This window comes from Chironomus tepperi, unplaced genomic scaffold, assembly GCF_022539635.2.
Source record: "Chironomus tepperi strain 1889 unplaced genomic scaffold, CSIRO-AGI_Ctep_v1 contig_74, whole genome shotgun sequence".
Lineage (NCBI taxonomy): Eukaryota > Metazoa > Arthropoda > Insecta > Diptera > Chironomidae > Chironomus > Chironomus tepperi.
In genome coordinates this window covers 309811-329896 of record NW_027226196.1, presented here as the reverse complement: position 1 = coordinate 329896, position 20086 = coordinate 309811, and the positions used below count along the sequence as shown (strand labels likewise).

Below are 20086 nucleotides of genomic sequence, written 5' to 3'. Positions count from 1 at the left end.
TTGGTGCAGTTTTGAGCTCTTTGGGACATAACGTGTCTTCAATGCTATATACAAAGTAAGGGCAGATATGGTAGTATCTGGGCCCTTCATATCTGGGCTCCACATTGGAACATGATTACAGTAGAAGAAGCAGTCTCAAGGAAGAGGGTTTGACTTCAAAAGCAATATGTTACGTAATAAGTGAACGACCCCTTATTGAATGAATGAATTGAATCCGATATCAATGATCGAAATTAAATTTTTCTCATCAATTACAGCATGAATTGGATGTGCCTTGAGAAATTAAGACGTATTATATTTATTGATGTTTTTTTTCCTGATTCCGTATGCAGTTTTGCCGCCACACAAACAGCATTAATTTAAAAAATTCTGAAATATTAATAACCTGAAATAGATAGGCATGTTACAAAGTAGTAAGGCATGAACTAAATTAATCCAAAAATGTATCATTTTTATTATTATTTTTTTTTCATATAAATCATTACAATTTAAGTTTAATTACATCTCTAAGTCATGATTATTTACAGGCATGTGTCAAAATGTGGCTGAGTTCTTTCTTTCCAAAAAATGAAAAATTGACAGCGAGTCGCAAATTTAAGAATGTGGAAGTCCTTAGCAGCTAGATGCTAATAAATATTTATGAAAAAAATTAAGAGTGATACTCAATAATATAGTTTGAGTTGCAACATTGTAGGACGCGTGTGGATTGATTTAAGTCATTCTAATCAGCATTTGCGAGCGCTAATGGAAGGAATTGGAAGGCATATATATTTTATATACATTTGTAAAGCATGGCCTCGTATTTGAAAATAAATTTAATTTTTTAAGCTTTTCTTTTATTTTTTAATACAAAATCAGTGGTGGGCAACCTATTGTTTTTTGGGGTACATATTGATATTAAGCATCGACTCGAGCGACTAAAATGAGGAATGCTCCGCTATGGAGCTCTTAAGGCTTCAATAAACCTGTTTTATCAATACCAAATGGAAGCCGTCTTCGTTTGGCCGTAATATGGACGTCATTTGACCATTTGGCCATAAAAAGAGGCTTTGCAGAGCCCTTAAAGCTCCGGAGCCTTCTTCATTTGTGTCACTCGGAGACGACAACCCCACACGGCATACGCTGCATGGCCTTTTCCATTCAATTCTTGTCGTCACACTAGAGTGCCACAACACACAGGTTACCCACCACTGACATTATTTCTGATGTCATCAGCACACCTCTGTCTCGAGTGATTGAACAATGTTGCATTTTAATGTAGTTTTTTAAAAATAGGTAGACATTTTCATTTTCGATGTCCTAATGCGCTCTAAAAACGTGAGCTGAGTCGTAAATATTATTATTTTTTTTTCTTATTACAAAAGCAGGAGAATCATCACGTACATACAATGGTGATTTTTTTTTAATTTTGCGCAACTTTTTTTTTTGGGTAGTTTGTAGTTTTGTTTTGTTGGCGTTTTGGATTTTGGATTGGATGAGTTTGAATTTTGATATTTTAAAGTGTTTTAAAGGATTGCCAATTTACAAAAATGGATTTCTAAGGGTCGAATGCTTTAGAATGCAATTTTTTTTAAATCTAGAGTCGTAAAATTTGCAATTTTTATGATTTTTACATAACATTAATAATCTTCACTACAAAGATACTTCTAGTGACACTCCGTATCCTTGCCGTGAATAATTTATGCCAATCGGGTTAAAAGCTTTGTTTCGGAGCCTTCTTCCTTTTTTTTTCGGAATCTTTATCATTTAGTAATGCAGAAAAGTTGTAACTATATAAATAGAACTGAAAATATCTTCGCCAAATGAATAATTCATAATTTGTTGTAGAAAATGGCACATTAATCAAAAATATTAAATTTTAGAATTTTATTAAAAGAATTTTGGCACTTTTTGAATTTGCATGATAAAGAACAGCCAGTAAACTAGCTCAAAAATCACTTGAATTGGAACAAATTTTGCTTAAATGAACCGATTCGAGTCGTACGGAATTGTTGTAGAATTCGAGCTTTGTTCCTGGCTAGAAATGTTATTAAAAATTGATTTCTTTTCCTATTAATTGAGTTATGTTTTGTGGCTCTTTGACAGTCTAAGATACACAAAACAATCAAAGGCAGGCACAACAGTAATTAAATTCGGTAGATTGACACAAACAAGAATTAAAACCGAAATCCGACACAATTAATCCAAAACTCAAGACGACTTAAAACCACAAAATCCCTCAAAAAATGCGCCTCAATCGATTCTCACCACACCGACTCTCCTCACTAACAAATTTCTTGTCATAAAATTACTAAAAACAATTTTTAAATTCGAATTAAATTCGGCGATGGCAAAAAAAGTGAAAACAAAATTAAAAATTTTGATGATGTCGAAAGAATAAGAAGTGGAAGTTAAGTATTGTTTTTTTATGTTTTTTTGACTTTGCGTTATTATGTAAATGCACATAAAATTATATATTTTTAATTCGACGGTCGCATCACTATTGCTTGTTCCATTGTTCAACTTTCTTGATTGGTCGATCTTTTTCTTGCTGATATTGCTGGTAATTCTGTAAGTAAATGAGAAAAAAAGTTGTGATTATGTAATTGAAAATCAATCAATGTAGATTGTAGGGCTTTAGTAATAGCTTAATTATATATATATCGGCAACGTCTGATAAATGAGCACCTCTCAATAACAATTATTGCATATGAATTTCACGCCTTTTTGAGCTGCGTATAATCGGACATTGTGAAATTCATCGGCAGTGCTAGATGTTCCTGAGTTAAATGCTCACGACTATTTTTGGATTTAATGAACAGAATAATTAGGGCTTGAGACGGATTTTGGTGTCAAAAAGGTATAAATTTAAGGGATCAGCCCATTTTACGCATTTCAGACTCTATTCAGCATATCAATTACTCAAACAATGTAAATGCGTGCAATGCATTATAATTAAAATGGCCATAATTGCGTTAAGTTTAGTTACATTAAAGGTGAAAGTTCAATTTAATGAAAAATGTTGGGATTAAGTCATATAACACCAACGACATATCTATTACAAATATTAATATGTTACATATCGTATGTCATGCATGCACTGACATATTCAGCAAGATATGTATAAAGCTGTTTTTAAAGACGAGGCGAGGTCAATTGTGATTCGTAAAAGCGCATTTATGAAGGAAATGAAGGAAAGTGTTTGATAAATAATGCTCAAAAGATTTTTGAAAAATAACGGTCTAAAACTATTTAAAAAATTTTTCAAAATAACGTTAAGAAATTTTTGAAAAATGATTGACAAACAATATTTGAAACGGTCAATAAATATTTGAATCATAGCAGATAAACAGTATTCGAAAAATAACGGTCAAAATTTATTTGAAAAATAGGAGTCTGAAATTACTTGAAACATAACTGACAGAAAATATTTGAAAGTTAACTGACATAAAATATTTAAAAGCTAACGGCCAACAAAAATTTCAAAATTAACAGTCAGTAATTATTTGAAAAATAACGACCAAGAAATTTTTGAAAAATAACGGTCGAAAAATATTTGACTAATTATCGATTGACAAATTTTAAAAAATAACGGTCAAATTTTTTTTGAAAAATAACGGTCAAAAGATTTTTGAGAATTAACGGTCAAAAATACTTTAAAACTGAAATTCAGAACTACAAAGCATGCACATTACCGCCTCATTGTCCTAGAAAAACGCGTTCAAAACAAGAATGAATGTGCTAAAAAAACGAGTTCCAATTGGATGGACAGATGGATGGTTTCATGCTACAAGATGTACTCTTATAAAAGTTATATTACAACATCGCATACAAATTCTACACACCGACAATCTTCTTTTTCTTCATTTTCTGTCTTTTCGCTTCTTTTTTTTAGAGCGAATGGCGCTTCACTTACTCTTTATTCAAGGTTACTGCAGTGACTATATCTCTTGATCTTCACGGTGCGTTAAAAAAGTAAAGTTAATTTCAACGATGATACTCAATTACTTTAAATTTGCACCATTGCTCTAAAATTGAGCAGTTTATGATCATCTTTGGACTTGCTATATTTGCGAAAGATGTTTAGTCTGTATTTATAGTAATGGAATTGCTTTTAAGTATGCTTTTTTGGTGAACGATAGACATTGAGTGGGTTTGGATAGAAATTATTTAATTTTAGACGTGCATCTTTTTTGAAATGGTGAATTTTTGAGCATTGAGACATGATTTGAGGGGGTTTGGTTTGAATTTGGTAAGTTTGTTGCTCATATTTTGGGTGAAATGCTGGAAAGTTTATTGAAATAATCATAAATTACTTCGTGGTTTGTCTACCATTTCCTGGTATTTTATCTGTACTTGATTTTGGATTTTTCGGGCATAAGCAACCTTTTTTGTGTGTCACGGTACAACTTGCTGTTAAGCCATAACACACGTTGCTCTTAAACCACGACCAAAATCATACATGGGATGCTGTTCTTGGTACTTCCAAAAAATTCGATTGCACACATAATGCCCAAATTAATGATGAGCAACATGTATCCTATGACACTCTTATTTGTCGCCAATTTAGACGCATTTTTGTATTTAGACTCAATAGTGTGCATTTTGGGAATATCATGGACCGTATGTCGTGTGCGGTTTTGATCGAACTTCTCATCAAGATGTGTCGTGACACAAAAAATGTTGCTTTATCACTGGTCTAATTAATATACTAAGGTCACTTCCTAATCTGGAGTACTGACAATATTGATATACACAAACATCCATATACTAAAAGAACATTTGCCAGTCATTTTGATACACAAATTTAGACGTTCTAGTCAAGTGCTGCTGAAGTATCTTGCTACTAATGATAATTGATGCTCGAAAAAAAATGAAATTGAGTTCGAATCTCAGTGATCGAATCAAATGCTTTCTTATTACTTTAGAAATCACCTTAATTATTTTTTTTATTAAGATCATGAGTTACCATAGTGTGTTACAACAATTTTTTTTTGTTGGAAATATCATTAACCGTATGCCACGCGCGAGCTTGGTCCATCGAGTTTGGATTAGCCATCAAGGTGTGCAGGGAAGAATAAATGGTTGCGCACCATTGGGCTTATATGTTTGTATTTACGTCTAGTTCTAAGGACAATTAATGATCCAGTCTAGATGCATTAATCATGTCCGCAACTAAGAAAATCAAACGTTATCGGCATCTAATTCCCTTTAGTTTGGCCATTAAGCTTTAATTCTTCAATAATATTGATATTTGTCCTTTCAAATGAATCCAGCATCCCAAATCCCGCATTACTCTACATAGCACCAAAGTTATCCTTCTTAATACACTACAGGAATCTCATAATAACTTCCATTGACACCAAAATACCCAATTTAATTCCCAATAATGGAACTTCTTAATAAACAATCTTGATCACTTAATTTTCAGCCTCGAAAAGCTGCCGATCTCTTCAATGAAGCGTTGAAAATATCCAATTTTCAATAAAATTTTAGTACTCAGTAGCTCATCAATATAACTCACAAAATTGGCAGTCAATGCTAAATATTTTGACTGAACTTTCCCTTTTTTTTGTGCTTCTTACAACTTCCATTTCCTTATAGAAAGGCACACTGTGTTTTTTAATAAGCAATTAGAATAGTAAGTGCCAACAATCCACAGTTGCAACTGGCATTAGTATGAACTTTCATGTCATGTCTTGAGCTAAATGTCATGGCACATACAATTTACATAACCAAACATGTGCAATTTTCACTTCTTTTTGAACCTATTTTGTAATTTTTTTTTTTCTAATTAACTGAACTGCACATTTATTCAGCACCATTTCCCTTCGATGTTTGCAAATTGCCGTCCAATGCATACACACATGTCAAATTATACGCATAGCTGGCATTTAATAGAAAAAAAATTTCCGTCAATAATACTGCATTTTATATCTTTACAGGTTAAAGAAATTGAAGGAAAAAAAGTAGGTGAAAGAGTGACATACAGAGCAGTTCGTGATATAACATTTGTGCCGATAAAACTTTTATGCTGCGAATGTAATGCAATATTGCGTATGATAATGAATGAAGTTGAACTGTAATCGGGACAGAGAAATGAGTGGAAATGTTGATAGAAGGAAGAAAAAAAAAATATTGTGGCATAATAAATGCAGTGGACGGTCTTATGGATTTATGAACAGCTTTTTATAATAAACGTTTAGGCAGAGTTGGTGATGTTGGGATCTAAATTTTAGAAAAAAAAAATTATTCGGCGACAATATTTTAAACGAAATCTGCTTATAGGATTTGAACCTTAGTTTGCATTACATATTATATTAATAAATCTGAACCTTACGAATTGAGGCATCAATTCATTTTATTTCTGTATGTTAATTTGGTTAAATCCATTACATATTGCAGTGTTGTCCAAACAGTGTGTCATTTCCTAGAACTAGTAGCCTAATATTGCTGAATTTACACTCGACTACATTTACTTCAGTCCCAAGCCAAAGTAAACGTCTCGGAAATGTTGAAAAAAAAACCAAAAAATGTTGTAACGTCCCGACACATCCTCTAAACTACCCCGAGTGGATAGCATGACACAATGTCTAATTAACAACAGAATCAGAAATTGGCAAGCGGTAGTCGGCGATAGAGCTAGTGTTAGGTAGCATCTGAGGGAGGTCATGGACATGCTTTCTCGAAATCCCGGTCCCGATAAATTTCCTGGGAAATCCCGATAGCGAGAAAGCATAGTCATGGATCACAACGGCCATTGATTTATACGGTCAGTGAAGAAAGTAAGGAACAACTGAATCTAAAATCGATTAATGACATTCTACTAACGTTCCATAAAATATGACATTAGTCGACCATAGGTCTAGTTATTAGTTGGTCATTATGTCAAGTTGTCCACTCGGGTAATGCTTTAATCCTTACAACGCACACCAGAAAGCGATAATACACTAGAATTTAATGGCTCTTAGGTTGCTAACCACGATTTTGAGGCTACACTCTTACAGTCTCATGAGGTACCTTTAAGGTTAAGTGCTTCATCCTTATCAATTAATTAGGGTTCGTCCAAGAACCTTTAGGGTTTCGCCAAGAACTTTTAGGGTTCGACCTGCATTTCCAGCATTTTGGAAGAGTAGGACTGCAGTTTTTGGCTATTCCTTATAGTTCATCCAATGCTATAGGTCAGCAGTTTTGAACGAACCCTACAACTAACCCCCCAACTCTGGATACCACGAAAAAAAAAAGTTCATTTCTTTAATGTCTTACACTGAATAGCGTCAAATGTGCTACAAAATCTTATAACTGATCTCAATACTGTTCATATTTCTCTCAACTCTTTCTTTCTCAACATTGCATAACATCAAGTACAGCAATACCTAATATGTGTGTACAATTTAATAATTCCTATTACATCAAATTGTGAGACAAATATGTATGCTCGATCAGATCTTGTTCTTATGCCTTTTAAATAAATATATGTTCTTACCACTTGCTGTTGATATTGTTGCTGCTGCTGATGATGAAATGTTGTTGCTGGCTTAATAAATTTCTCATATGCCTTATACTTCTTAAGTTTAGCATTATATTTTCCATTATATTTATCATACTTGTCATATTTTTGTTGTTGCTGTGATTCCAATGAATTTTGATCATCATTTATGAGATTTGTATTGAGATAGTTCCATTTGTCAACTGGTACGACAACAAAGTATCGGTAACCTTCATTCGGTATGTAAATAGGAACAAGAGAATATCCATATTGGTTATTGAAATTATTTACTGGTGTGACATGTGATGACGGTGTATATTGTGCTGGTTTATAGTTTGGATCGAAAATATTTACGGTATTTTCGCGGGATCTTGATGGCGGTGGTAATTGATAGCTGTTGGGAATGTAAATAATATATTAAGTCATGCGGATTGAGACAGAGATGGTTAAAGGTTGGAAATGTCGAATTTTGGGTATTTGACATTTTGTGGATGTCTTCTATGGGTTATGTAAGAAAAAAAGCATTGCCAGTAGGATTCGAACCTGAAAGAGTATGTTAACTCTTCTTGGTATGACCCTGCAGCAAATACATGTCGCATATAAGTCCCAGACATAGTCCAATGGCAATCCAACAATCCAGTTCCTTAAATCCCAACCCTGACTCCAAAAAAAATCACAAAGAAGTCATTCACGACTTCAATTTCAATTCAATTTAAAGATTAACATCAACATGCACTTACACATAAGGTCGAGGATTGGCAATGTCATTGGATTGATCCTCCCAGACAGGTGCTGGATCTCGATACGGTAAAGATGGTGGCGGTGATGGTGTTGTTGGTGGTGGTGGAATAATTGGACCTCCTCGCGTACCAAAGTCAACTTTTATTGTGGATACAAGGGTGTATAGGAGTGTGAAAATCACAAATTGGTAATGATGTTTCTGTTGGATAGACGTGAGAAATTTTTTGGAATTAGAAAGTGAATTATTGAAGATATTAAAAATATTTTTTTAATGAATTTGCAATAAAGTTATGATCATTAATGATGGTCAACCTTTTAACCTCAAGTTTCTCTATTATGAGCATTAATGTAGACTAGATTATTATATCACGATATTAATTCTGTCGATAATAAATTCTCATATATGTTTATGAGCAAGTTATGACTTTTTATGATTTCATTGAGATCTAAACACGTTGTTAAGTGTCTTGTATGATACTTTTAACCTATTCGGTTGGTTTTAATTTTACAGACATTATTCAGTTTGGCTTGATTCTTTATAAAATTGAAGTTCATTTTGGATTTTATTAATATTTTTTTTTGTAAGAATGAATAATTGGAATCATTACTAGGGCTATTAATATTGTTAAGGGTGAAATAAGCAATTAGTATTGCTAGGTAATGCAATGATATTTAGAGGTTTAATATACCTTCAATATGCTATATCCCCAGTTGAATTTAAATGAATTTGATAAACTATTTCTATTAAAAATTTGAAATTCAAGCTACCCATGTAACCAAAAGGAAGAATTGTGTATTACATAAGAATCTTCCATGGATAATACTTTTGTACATTCCATGTACTTTCCTTGTCGTTAGGAAAAGGAAGAAAATAGGGAAGATGCAATATGACATAAATGTAGAACATAAAGGGAAAACCAATGTAATACAAAAGTATTACATTGATGGACAATAAAATGAATATAAATATTCACATGTTTTCTTTGTATTTTTTCCATGAATATTTATGTATTTTTATTGTTAAAGTATTAGTGTGCACTTAATTATAGTACACTAACACCATGAAAAAATGACAAAAGATGCTTAATTTAATTAAGCTGCATACTGTTAAGTCTCGAGCACATTCATAAATATTTATAAGTTCCATATAAATTTGGGTCGGACTTATAAAAGTGATTTCTGTTTGCTCTTGTGAAGTATACAGAATTCAAAATTTAGAACAAAATTTATTTTTCTTGCCAAAAAAATTTTTCTATGGTGAAAAACTGAGATTCGAACTTTCGCGAGTTGCGGTAGTCCATCAATGGAATACTTTTAGAACATACAAGGACAACAAAAAAATTTGATATATAAATGGATAGTACATATTATTTTCCTTTAATGTCGAAGGAAAATAAATGGAATATTTTGGTTACTTGGGTAAGCTCGTACCAAAGCTCGAAACTCAAATTCCGTATGGAATCGACAATTCATCAATTTTTGCCTTAAAATCAGGACCAAGCGCACCAATTTAAGCATGATGATCAAATTCAACAGAACATAAATGTATCATGTGACAAAACCACACCATAACTGACAATTTCCCATGCGTTCTTGCCATTAAACACTCAATAACTTAATATTTACTAATTCCCCTCAACCACAACTCATTCATGTCTGCCAATAAGTCTATGTCTAGCCAATTGCAAAACAACAACTTGTTAAACATTTTCAATCAACAAATTCTAGCAGAATTTTTCAAACGCTTTGAATTCATTACAGTAGCTAAAGCTGCACAAAAAATCAATTTGATCTTAGCATGAAATTACCTCCGTTCGTAAATTTATCACGTTACAGACAATAAGGTGTGGAAAAAGATTTTTGACATTCGATTGTGCCACTCGAATTGGTCTGATTAAGTTGTGATTTATTTATTTTAACGACAACTCAATTACAATTGTGCATGAAAAAGTCATTCTGTGTATCATACGTAAATCCTTTAATGTATCTTTATGGACTTTTCATGTCGAATCAGTGTAAATTTGCTGATACAAGACACTTCTGTCGAGTTGTGTTATAAAGTTTACAAGGGCTACACACTGGTGGTTCTGGAATTTTTAGATAGTTGAACTGCATTATGCAGATGACTAAAGTGACACAAGAAGGTGACCCGAGAAGCATAAGAGGTTGAAATGGCCTAAAATCCGCTAAAGACCAGTTGGACTCTAGCTCCAGGCCAGATTGAATGAAATTCGGACTCAGACCAGATTTGAATCAGTTTGGGTTAGAATTTTAGCCATTGTTGCATCATGTGACTTCCAGGAGAAACACTTGAGTTAAGACATGTCATCAAAAAATCTAATAATGAGGTTTGAGCCTGACTTGATGCTATTTTCCCGTCAAATATGATTTAATACTCAAAAAGGCAAAGAGCATGCTTTCATAATACAGAAAGACCACTGCGGAGCCTGAAATCAGACTCTTTGTCTGTTAAAGATATTGACAAGTGGCCTGGTTGGTGCCAAATTATTGTAACTTGTGATTTCTAAATTATGAATAGCGAGTATCATGGCTTGTTAACCTCGATCATTAGTCTAATCATTGCTTAGTTTCATGCTATCAGATATTAATAAATATGTCGTCAGAGCATCGCTACGTCTTTAAAACGCTCCATCGTGACCCTAACCACATGACAGTATTTCAATCCATCTAAATCACATCACTGCACCACTCGGGATCCATACCAAATAATTCACATAAAAGAACTGAATCTATACTTTCATTTTCAATCCATAAAATCAGCATAAATTGAGTAAGACATAAACAATTTTAAAGTAAATTAAGATGAATGTCGATCATAACAATTATTTTTTAAGACAAGACCCCAATTCGCTATGGTAATGCAGCCAATAAGTCATAAAAATTATTTTCCCTCACAAATCAATAGCATCGATTAAAATCAGATCGAACTTTCGGTTCCATTCACACCACAGAAAATTATTTTATGTCTTTTGTGGCACTTCTTTTATAGCTTATGATGTAATCTACCTTATTATCTAAAAAAAAATCATCTTAAATTGTAATTCCAACAGACTTCGGGGAAAAGCAAGATAAACATAAATACAAATGGATGTATAATAAGTAAAGTCAAAAGTTAATCACCTTTGGAGATTGTTATTTTATGCGATGCAATTAATCTTTTGTGTGAATAATGTGAAAAAATTGTTTTCATGTTGATAAATAATAAGAAGAGTAGCTGTTGCTGAATTGTCACGGGGGGAGAATAAGAAGAAATTGAAGATTGAATTTCGTGGTGTTTTTAATTTACTGGAGAAATTTTTTTGTGAGAGTTGTGTTTAGGATGTTATGAAATATCTTTTTTAATTCTTTTGGGAATTTCGCATCGTGACAAGTTAATTCTGTAATTATTTTATTCTCTAGATATTTAAAAATCCGAAGTTGATCTGTGGTTGAATGGTTTAGCACTTCGGTACATAATTATTGCAATACCAACCTGCGGTTTGAGACACGGCAGGAGAAATTGTTTACTTGTCCTTTTTTGAATCATTTAGAAACGCGGCTCAGAGCCTTCCTTCAGTCAGTAATGTCATCAAAAAAGTGATTTTAATCCAATTAAATGATGTGGGGTCTAATGAGTGCAGAGGTCTGACGCACCCCCCAACTCGTTAAACCATTATTAGTTGAGAATCGGCTTAGCGTATCTCAGGATCTCAATGATCTGAATATTTGAAGGTTTAAAGGAATTATAGGCTTACTCGTGCAATATTGGACTTAAATCCCGAGGGTGCACAATGCGCTAAAATCCATTTTTCACCTACACATTCATCGTGATGCTGATAGGCGAATTTTTCGTCTTTTATTGAATGCATCCGTATGGATCTTTACCATTTAGCGGGGTATTTGATCTTTTTACTAAAAATCCAATCAAATTGAACAATTTTGCCAAAAAATGGATAGAATTAATCTTGGAAAATCCTTCTTCTGAATACGCTCATGAATATTGTGCTGTTCGGATTATTAAAGGGGGTAAAAGGTAAACAGAACAATGTAAGAGTTACATATGAAATTTTGCTTTTCAGTCGAATAGCCTCCAAAAGCACAGTATGACCAGCATACATCTGGAAATTTCCGACGTAAGCTAGAGTTCTTCTAGAGACGCAATTGAATGATTCAGTTTGCTCTATAAGCAGTCATCTTAACAAAATGTCCACAACAGTCTCTCTTGCATTCAAAGTTTCAAAAACGCCCGATTTAATCCATCTTTGTTACTTTGCTAACCGAAATCAATTAGTCATGAGACTAATTAGCAATAAAACTAAAGTAATAAGACAATAATCCAAATTAATTGATCTCGTGATTCAATAATAATTTTTTGTACTTAAAAGAAATAATAAGGAGATTTTTCATTTACACATATGCTGCTAAAGTATCATAGCCTTATTAACAGCATCGATCTTGGATTTTCATAATGTTTCATATGCGTTAATTTATTAATTTCAATTCCAATATTGAATATCCCGTAAATGGATATGAATGAATGTCAATTAATAATTCAAAATATTCAACATTTTTTAATGATTCTCGTTAAACGAGACTTAACAACTTTACGCTTATCGACATTAACAATCATAATTAAAGGTTTTGTGTATTAAAATTAAATTTTAATGGAAATTAATCATGTGAAATTTGCATTTAATTATGTTTTTTTTTTTGAAAAATGACAGGAAATTTGTTATGAAATTCAATTTTTGGAAGCTCTTCATTCGTAAAATTTACAGCATTTGTAAACATTATGGACATGTGTGGATGTCTATGAGATTTTTTTAATTATCTTGTTGAAAAAAAAGGTTTTCTTTTGTGATTTATTTGATGGCCTTATTAAGATAAGAGAGATTTTGTGGCTGTGTGGAGATTGAATTTGAGGAAATCAAGCGATTGTTTTGAGATTTTCTTATGTAATATTCAAATTATCATCTTCACATGACTGAGTGGATGTAAAATTGGTTGAAAATCTATTTAAAATGTATGAGAAGATTACAGCTGGATGGCGATGGCGGAAGGTTGATTTTGTGAACATAAATTCAACCTCAGAAGTCGTCTTGAGTTAGAGGCGTATTCAGGGTCAACCCTACTTTTGGAACCTTCCTCCCCAGGGTAAACGAGTAGAAAAACTGACAGTTATTTTTATATGGTTTTGAAAGAATTTATACGGTTTTGAGCACCGAATATTTGAATAAAAAATAACGGTAGAGATATAAAATTTTTAATGTTAATTTTTATTGATATCTGCTGAATTTATCAAGTATATTGGCATTATTTCTGCAAGTTATCAACTAATTAACCGTAAAAATTTAAATAAACGTTTTAAACTCAAGAAAAAATCAATTTTTTATGATAACTTCTAACGTTTTTTCAAAATTCAAACATAAGTGCTAAAAGCAGGACACTGCTAAAATTGATTTGCTAAAAGCAGGACACTTTCCGTTTACCCTGGCTTCCTCCATTTAATTATTCTGGCTATGCTTCTGACTCAAGTTCGCTCTGGTTCACTTAAGAACCTATTTATATTTGCATGAAATTTATTTTTGCTAGCACTTGTGAAGTATAAAATTTCATACAAATTTTATTAAGTTCTTAGCGAATTCAATTTGGCTTTGACTGTGTTTTAGTAAAATTAGAAGATACTGATTAAGGTGATTAAGCAGAGTAGAATCTGAGGTATCGAACTATAAATAGCAGAACTCGAAGTCGACTTGAGTCGACTCGAATCCATGCAAAGTTTGGTTCGACTTCGAGCTCTGATAAATAGACAAATCTTCCAGAGCGAGAATAAGGCCTATGTAGCCGAGTGGTTATGCAACATAGCGAATATCTGTATTCATACTTTCATTTGTGATATAGGTTCGATTCCCATCAGAGACTGGACCTCTGAAACATATTAAAGAGTGTTGTCGATATAACAAGAATTCCTAAAATGGTCACGACATTCCGTCAAGTTAAATACCAAAGTTCCAGATCATTCAAGACACTGGTGTATTTAAGGATGATGGATCAAATTGATGGAAACTATCACTGCATCCCTGCTTAAAATTGAATCAATTTTAATGCTTTGATTGCCCAATTTATCAAAATTCGATCTGAATTCTTAATTTTAAGGTGACTCCAATTACAAATTCCACGACTAACTTCTAAGAACAGCACACATCTGATTCCACTAACTACATTTGCCATCAATTAATAATCATTTAATCCCCGATTATGCAAATTAAGCAATTTAAAACGACCTTGAATAGCATTGACAAACAAAAGTCAGGTCAATAAACGTCTAGCTAAACAATCAAAGTCTAAACCTAACTCAAAACAATCTCATGTCACTCAAATTGTTTGAGATCTTCATCATCTACATCCATGAATCCTCAACATCGCGAGAAAATTAATCATAAATTTGTTCCCATATTATTAGATTGCACATTTCACAATGACATTAATTGAGCAATTGTATATATGTGTTATTTGCGTGTGCATGCATATAAATTACACATTTAATTTATCATTCGTCCATTATTTAACGTCTAGTGTTTGCAAATTGTTTTTAAGCATGATTATCTACATGTTTAGTATACTCACCAAATTCACGGTGCTCATTGTAATGGTAATGGCTTGATAATTGTAGTATGATGATTTTCTTTGAGTATCCGTAATTTACTGCTAATCGATATTTAAGCGTCATAAGAAAAGATAGGAATAGGAAAAAAGTAATAAAAAATAAATGTGAGGTTATGTTGTAGATGAGGAAATTATGTGATAATTTATGTGGATTGAGGGTTGATTTTGGAGCGCATTTTCTTGGGGAGGATTGATAGAAAACTATTGTATTTTGTGATTTGATCCTAATTATTCAAGATTTGAACCCCTAAAAGTAAAGTTAAGCTCAAAATATCAAATTTTGATAGAAAATCGACGGTTGCATCTCATTTGCGATTAATAGACCTTATTTCTAGTTTAACTTGACATTTGTCGAACTTCCCATGATATATGAATTATATTACTAGACATAGCATCGACTAATTGCATTCTGTCCTCCTCGGGAGCGAATTTTAAGATCTATTCCAGTCCTTTCCTCAGCTAGACTAACATTGAAGCTCATCAACCTCAACATTGAGACAACATCAATCACAGCATCTCAACCTCCTGCATAAACCAGACAATCTAACAATCCACTAACAAAAGCTACCAAGAAGTCATTACAAACGCCTTTAGGCACTCTTGCAAATGACTGTAGCTTCCACCGTTACGGTAATGAAAGCGATTATAAGAAGAAAATCCCAAGGAAAGATTGATCTTTAAGTCTTAGATCTGATTTTAAAAATTAGAATGGAGTTTTGTCTTAAAATGCAGTAAGCTTTTAAATTTAATTAGTGAATAGGATGGAGCAATGAATGAAAAAGTCAACATGTTTTTTGTGGATCAAGACTAGCTATCTATGTAGTCTATCTAAGTAAATTGAGATTTCGGACTGTAGAGTTTGAGTTTTCTCAGTTGTGCTTCATTCGGGAGTCGTGGTGACTTGAAATGACTTTTCTACAATTAATCTGAGCTAGTTTTGAGCTGAGGTGTTTTCAGAAGTGCTGATTAGCAATTAAACTTTTCTTTGGATCCAAATGATTGAATTCTAGAATGGACATACCGAATTTCCGTCATATAACGACGTTAAGAAGTCAAATGAGGTCGTTAACTTATTACATTCAGGGAAGGCGGGGTGAGGAGGTATGACGACGGGTATGTAGTTGGGTATTAGTGGTTCTTTTCGTTATTCTGTGACATAATAAGTGAATGGTCCTTAAAAATGCGTTTACAACGTCTCCAGACCTGAATTCTTGGACGAATCATAAAATACAGTCGAACACTGCTGCCCTGCGCATCTAAAATGCAGGAAAAACAGTTCAGTAGTTTTTGACAGAATTAGATGAACTGAACTGATCCTACTGACTAATTACTAACAATTGACAATTCAATCCATCAATTGAATCCATTCAAAGTAATTAATCATGCAAAATAATAAATCAAGAATATTAATCGACTGTTGACATGATCAATTAGCAACGAAAAATGTCTGCATTTCTATTTTGACTACCTAATTAAAAACAGCATAATCAAATGCATAATACGATTACTAAATATGATATTTTATTCCACATGTCAATAGCTGATTGATTTTTAAATTAACTGACTGGATCACAGACTAGCCTCATGTCTCAGGTTGCTTCAACTAATAAAAAGAAAATAGCTTGCGGTCATAACATTTGCAAAACCCAAGAAAATGCGCTACGTACAGACAAAAAATTGCGTAAGTTTTTGTTGGATACGCAAAAAAAATCAATTAATAATCATCATAATGAAAAGTAAATTAATTAAATCAGTAATTTATGTTCGTCAATTTATATTTTCCGCAATTGTCTTTTATGTAAATTGAATATTTAAATGAGCACAGCACATGACACAACAAAGGAGAACACAATGTGATACACTTTATGATTATTCACACACAGCAATTTTTGCACTCCTTCATATTTTTAATTCACTTCTATTAGCACATTTTTTTGGAAATTTGAGAGCTAAAGATGCAGTTTGTATGACTAAATTTGAATTTTTTAAAACCGTTGAATCTAAAAAGTCAGTCAAAAATTTTGAATTTTTGAAAACAGTTAAAAACTGAAAATTTTAGTATCTATAAAATTTGAATTATAGAAAACTGTTGCAAATTAAGCTCAAAAAATTAGTCGGAAAATTTTGATTTTTTTAAAATTGTTAAAAATCAAAAAATTCTGTCAAAAAGCTTGAATTTTGAAAAATCGTTACAAATTAAATCCAAAAAATTTGAATTTTTGAAAACTGTTAAAAAGTAAGTTCAAAATATTCAGTCGAAAAAATTTGAACTTTTGAAAACCGTTAAATTTTTGAATTTCAAAAAACCGTTAAATTACAAACTACAAATTTCTGCCTCAAATATGCGCTCGAGTCCCTTAACCAACAATCTACAAGGGCAATTCCATTATTTGTGCATCCATGTATTCATACATTCTCGTCTCTTTCTCAATTCACAGTTATAACTTGCATAAACCAGTGAACTGGAATGAAATGATCCTCATTTATTCACATATATTTTATTTATATATTTACAGCACTGTTCACAGTCCATTGCCATTTAGATGAGAGAGAAAAAAAAAACAACATTCATTGACCGATCAGGCAGCGATGATCACTTGCTGCTTCAACACTATTGATTCTATGGCAAGGCTTCATTTACTGCATTTTAATTAAAATATTTTAACACGTTTTAATGAATTCTTATTTTGTCAATTTTGGATTCGTGTTTGAGTATGAAATTTAATTAATTAGCTTATAGTATATTGTCAATGGGCATGATTAATTTTTAAAGCTTTGATGTACTTGACTTTGATTTTGTGTACACAAACATAGTGATTTAATGGAATTAAAATGAATTTCAGGGGGAATTTTTTTAGAGGTTTTTTAAATCGGATTTTTTATGCTGTTGAGCTTCCGAGAAACAGTAAGTAATGATATATCTTTGTTATGGATTCATCAATTGATAATGAGCTTTTGTGTCGATTGTTAATCTGCTACTTCCGTGCAAAAAAATTAAGGTTTCAAGATTTGAAGTATATACTGAATTAATATACTTGAACATTTGATGATATAATGCTAAGATAGAAGATTTACTGATTATACTTAAAAACTTTTGAACTATGGGCTGAATTTTTGTTAAATTCTAACTAATTGTTTATTTAAGAACTTTAATAATGCCTTCGAATTCGATTTTAACAGAATTTAATTGAAAATTTTTAAAACATCTCCGAAAAGAAGTGTCAATTTGAGAAAACAAACATAGAAATTCATAGTAAGCTAGGATATGCATAGTTTATTAATTTGAATTTGAGAAGGATTCTCCATAGGAACAGATGGGAACTATTACGAATCCAAGTGGTAAAATATGTCAGTACTGAACCTCAGGCTAATTTTTTTTTTTGACTAGACATTGTGTAAAATTGCCTTCTCGATCGAGGCTGATTTCCAGAAATTAAGATCAAATTTGAATCACAATTCCAAATGAACAGATGTCGAATGACGACCAGGTGCAATTATTCTAATGCAATTCAACGAGTAAATCACATTTAGATGACATTAGTTGTCCTTAGAATTATGTAGATATATAGCTATCCAGATGAAAATCAATTGACTCAGAATTAATTAAAAAATCGAAGCTTAAAAAAATGCTTAAATTTCGATTCTAGTTTGATATTTGTTGCATCACAATACTTAATATGAAGCCTTTTGTATTAATCTAAGCTCTAAGTCGAAACATGGTTCCAATAAGTAAGTAATTAATACTTAATATGCACATTTTTAATAAATAAAATTAATCCTGGTAAATTAAACAAACTTTGAGAAATTTTCAAACCAAAACTATTTTTGACTTTTAAAAAATCCCAAAAAAAAAATCAATTTCAAAAATTCCAGACCTCAAAGTCAACTCTGATTTTGCACGGAAGAGTCGATTCAACTCCATTTAAGTTCATGCTTATTAAAATTTCAATTAAAATCAATTAAGTTGCACAATAGTCCATCAAAAAATAAAAACAAATGAGGATCACTTCAAATCACTTCTTCCACAAATCAATCCACAAAAAATAGCATCCAAAGTCCATTAAAATAATAAAATTCACAATCTCGTCCACAAAACTTCACAAAACAATCTTTTTTTTTGCAACATAAACTCAAATTTAATCTTTTTTTGAAAAATAATTCCTTTACCGTTCTCTTCATTTATTGTTAACAGTCTGACGACACGAAGCAAACTGAATAGTAAATCTGAAAAATTGTTTATTGCCGGCTAGAGATTATTATTTTCGCCTCAACGCTCGCCAATAAGCGAAAAATCCGACGCTCGCGAAACGAATGAGATTAGGCTGGCTGGCTGACTGGCTTGACTTGCTCCTAACACACACGTTAGATTCTGTTTTCGTCGTGCAGTCACTCGTTGTTGTCTTTTTCTTTTCATGTAAAAGTGCAATTTTACTCTCTTTTCAGTTCTCATCTTCTCAACTTACTAGCTGCATCTCTCAATTTTTTCAAGCTTCGGTCATCGCTTTTTTTTCATTTCATTTCTTTTTCTTTCTCACGACTTAGTTTTCATAGATTGTTAAATTTTTCTCAAAGTGTACTTTATTATGTGCTGGATATAAAGATATAAAATTATGTAATGGAAATAATATTGGACGATTATGATCTGAGATATTTATTTTGCGATAAGTTAAAAGCAATTTAAGACTTTTTTACTAGTTTTTTTAGCAACTTTTTTAATGAGTTCTTCTTGTTCCTTGTGCTGATTTTGGGAGAAATATTGGTAATTAATGAATTAAATTGAGATTTTATTGTTGCTTTTCTGTAGCTTTAGATTGCATTTTGTGATGCAGTGACTAGCAAAATTGGAACAATGATGAGCTATTCCGGAGGATACACATTGTTGGAATGATTGCAAATTCGAATTTGACTCTGGCAAGAATCAAGACTTCATCTGGAGCCAGAGATACACTGGTTTTTTCGGTAGCTATGATCTATTAAGACACGAACTGTCTGGTCAAAAAACCATAAACATAATGCAAGATTCGCCGAGCAGCTAAGTTCTTTTTTGAGCGACAAAATGAGGCGAATTGCAATTTTCGCCATAAAAATGAATCGTAAAAGTCATCCGTGATGATGCATTCAGAGCAACTCTGTCTTGCCGATAATACGGTAGCAGTGCCAAAGCAAACACGTTATGCTATTCAGGACTGGCTTACAATCAGTATAAACTCA

At 32.3% G+C, this 20086-nt stretch overlaps 1 protein-coding gene across 2 annotated transcripts; it reads right to left on the bottom strand.

The window, feature by feature from the left end:
• Positions 1-426: 426 nt before the first annotated feature.
• GV1 lies at positions 427-19190 on the bottom strand. Of its 2 annotated transcripts, none has more exons than XM_070633649.1 (5): positions 19043-19190; positions 14837-14914; positions 8209-8408; positions 7466-7862; positions 427-2548 (listed from the first exon to the last, which is right to left on the bottom strand). In XM_070633649.1, the coding sequence occupies exons 2-5, from the start codon at positions 14852-14854 to the stop codon at positions 2480-2482; spliced, it is 684 nt and encodes a 227-aa protein (XP_070489750.1). In that variant the 5' UTR covers positions 14855-14914; positions 19043-19190; the 3' UTR covers positions 427-2479. The 2 variants fall into 2 exon arrangements, with proteins under 2 accessions (XP_070489750.1, XP_070489751.1); XM_070633650.1 differs by having other exon boundaries at positions 14837-14917; positions 19043-19144.
• Positions 19191-20086: the final 896 nt, after the last annotated feature.